Genomic DNA, 2376 nt, shown 5'->3' with positions numbered 1-2376 from the left:
TTATACCACACAGCAGCGGCTCTCAGACACTTTCACACAGAACATTTCAAGATCACAGTTATAATTAAATCACATGCTTGTGGTTGAGTTTTATTATAGATGTTCTACTGTTATTAGTAAATTAACTGAGTCTCTGTTCAGTGAGGTTTCAGCTTGTTCCCGTGATCTGAGGGCCGCAATCAGTTGAGGCTCACAGTCTGTAGGTTTTCAGCCTACAAGTTCATGATGATCAAGTCTGTAAATAGCTCTTAATTGCTGTGTTGTTCTGAAGGCTGTGTTCTCCGGAGGTCATGTTTGGAGGTAACATACAACGACTGATGGGAGGCACAGCCTTTGAAACGAGACACAGCAAACGAGCCTCTCTCAAAACCACTTCATATTTTATGACCAAGATCTGGGAAAGTCTTCCCGGGATAACTTTTAATTTTCTGTGAAGAGCAGGAAAGTGTTCGGTGTGAAGGAGCAGCTCATGCAGAACGAAACAGGCATTGGTGTTTTGTTTAATGACTGTATTTAAAATCAGAGTTTGAAGAAAGGCTGGAGGCAGAAATGAGTCTCACTGGTCATCGGGCAGCGCTCGCACTCCCTCCACGGAAAGAGTCGGATTTCCTCCCAGAACTTTGTGCATCGTTTCGACCAGCTGCTGCTGCTGAGAGCGAACATCAGCTTCATCTCCCATTTTATTGAGAGCAAGAGCCACTAAACCATCCTCATCCTTCACATCAGGAACACAGCTGTAGCCCACCGCCTGAGAGAGAGACACAGACGAACAGACAGAGAAAAAAAAAAAAAAAAAAAAGAGAGAGAGAGAGAGAGAGAGAGAGAGAGTGAGTGAGTGAGTGAAACACAGAGTGGCCAAACTCTGGTGCCCAAACACCCATAGTGCCCTCACATTGCTGGACGTGGAAAAACTTGGGTCACCAAACCACATAATAATTCACACTGGCACAAAGACCTGAGAGCAAAAAACAAGAGGAAAGAGTGGCGACAGCACTACTGAGGGTGGCTGAAAAAGCCACAACCACCTTTCCAAGTGCAAAAATCACCATCTCCACACTGGCCACGGAAGGACTTCCACTCAGATACAATTCAGCGGGTGAATGCAAACCTCTCCAGAGCCTGTGCACTCCAACCTCGCATACACCTGACACATCACCCCTCCCTGGACCTCACATGCCTCTAGGACCAGGGGCGTAGCAAGCTTTTCAAAAGTGTGGGGATGGATGTGGTTTGTTTATTAACAATAAAACAATGAATACAGTGACAGAGGGGTACAAAATGTATAACATACAAGATATAAAAGCTTCCCATTTAAATGAGTGATACTAGATACCTAGTAAGTAAAACACACTCGGAACACACGGAAAATAAGTCAAAACTCTGTTGTGCAAATACACAACAGTAGACTTGCTAAAGAATCAGAATCAGAAATACTTTAATAATCCCAGGGGGAAATTATTTTTGTTAAAAACTCCAGATATACGCCTCCTCAGCACGAGCTGACCGATAAATCTAACACACCAGGCAGTGGCGGGACTTAAGGCAGAACATCAGCCCAATCATCAGCCGGTCACACTCAAAGCCGGTGTCTTGTTTGAGAGGGAGGGGGAGAGGAGGCAGCCGCAGCGAGTGCAGACACAGAGCAGCCAGAGAAACAGAGATGTGACTGTAGTTAGGCGTTTGTGCAAAACTGTGGAAAAACTGCAGAAAAAGTGTGGGTGTTGAACCCTCTCACCGGTGAAAAAGTGTGTGGTGTTAAAACACCCACATCCCCCACGGGTGCGATGCCCCTGTCTACGACCACGTCCACCTGTACAGAGTAACTGTTCCTGCCTTTGCAAAGACACTAAAAGATGTTGCACTAAACCATAGCATCCACACCACTCCCAGAAGAAGCAGAACTAGGCAGAACCCAACCAGACCGGGAAACAACCCGTACATCACCAGAAGCAGGCCAAAGACCCCCCTCAAAAACAAAGTATCCTCGTCCAGCCCCTGATCAAAGCCTGCGATCACTCATCCACAGTCAACAGACCAGAGCACAGCCTCTCCTGCCTACACTCCCCACCCAGCACATGCAGCAGAGCCCTGGCAACCTCAGCTACGCCCAGACAGTGAGCAGAAACCCCACACCAGCACAAGTCCCAACCACTGAGCTGAAAGACATTCACCAGATGCTCAACCTGATCTGCTCACACATACTGTCCTAGGACAAAACCTGCCAACAAAAGTAACATCCCATGGATAACAACGCATTTATCATATCATGTTGGAATATTCAAGACCTGAAGTCATCTGCTTTCGGACTAAAAAGCAAAAACACAGACTTCACCCACAGAAATCACAACTCAGACATAATCATCCTGCAGTGAGACA

The 2376-nt window shown here is 46.5% G+C and overlaps 1 protein-coding gene across 1 annotated transcript in view; it reads right to left on the bottom strand.

The window, feature by feature from the left end:
• Positions 1-769, bottom strand: part of LOC109046321 (nuclear pore complex protein Nup54-like) — a gene marked incomplete at its 5' end in the record, with an annotated part of 7272 nt that extends 6503 nt beyond the window's left edge. The window contains one exon of the mRNA XM_042711547.1: positions 561-769. Coding sequence (XP_042567481.1) covers positions 561-769 — 209 coding nt within the window. The remainder of the gene's footprint in view (positions 1-560) is intronic.
• Between the last annotated feature and the right edge of the window lie 1607 nt (positions 770-2376).

The sequence above is a fragment of the Cyprinus carpio genome, chromosome A21 (assembly GCF_018340385.1).
Source record: "Cyprinus carpio isolate SPL01 chromosome A21, ASM1834038v1, whole genome shotgun sequence".
NCBI lineage: Eukaryota > Metazoa > Chordata > Actinopteri > Cypriniformes > Cyprinidae > Cyprinus > Cyprinus carpio.
This window is presented reverse-complemented; position numbering and strand designations above follow the sequence as displayed.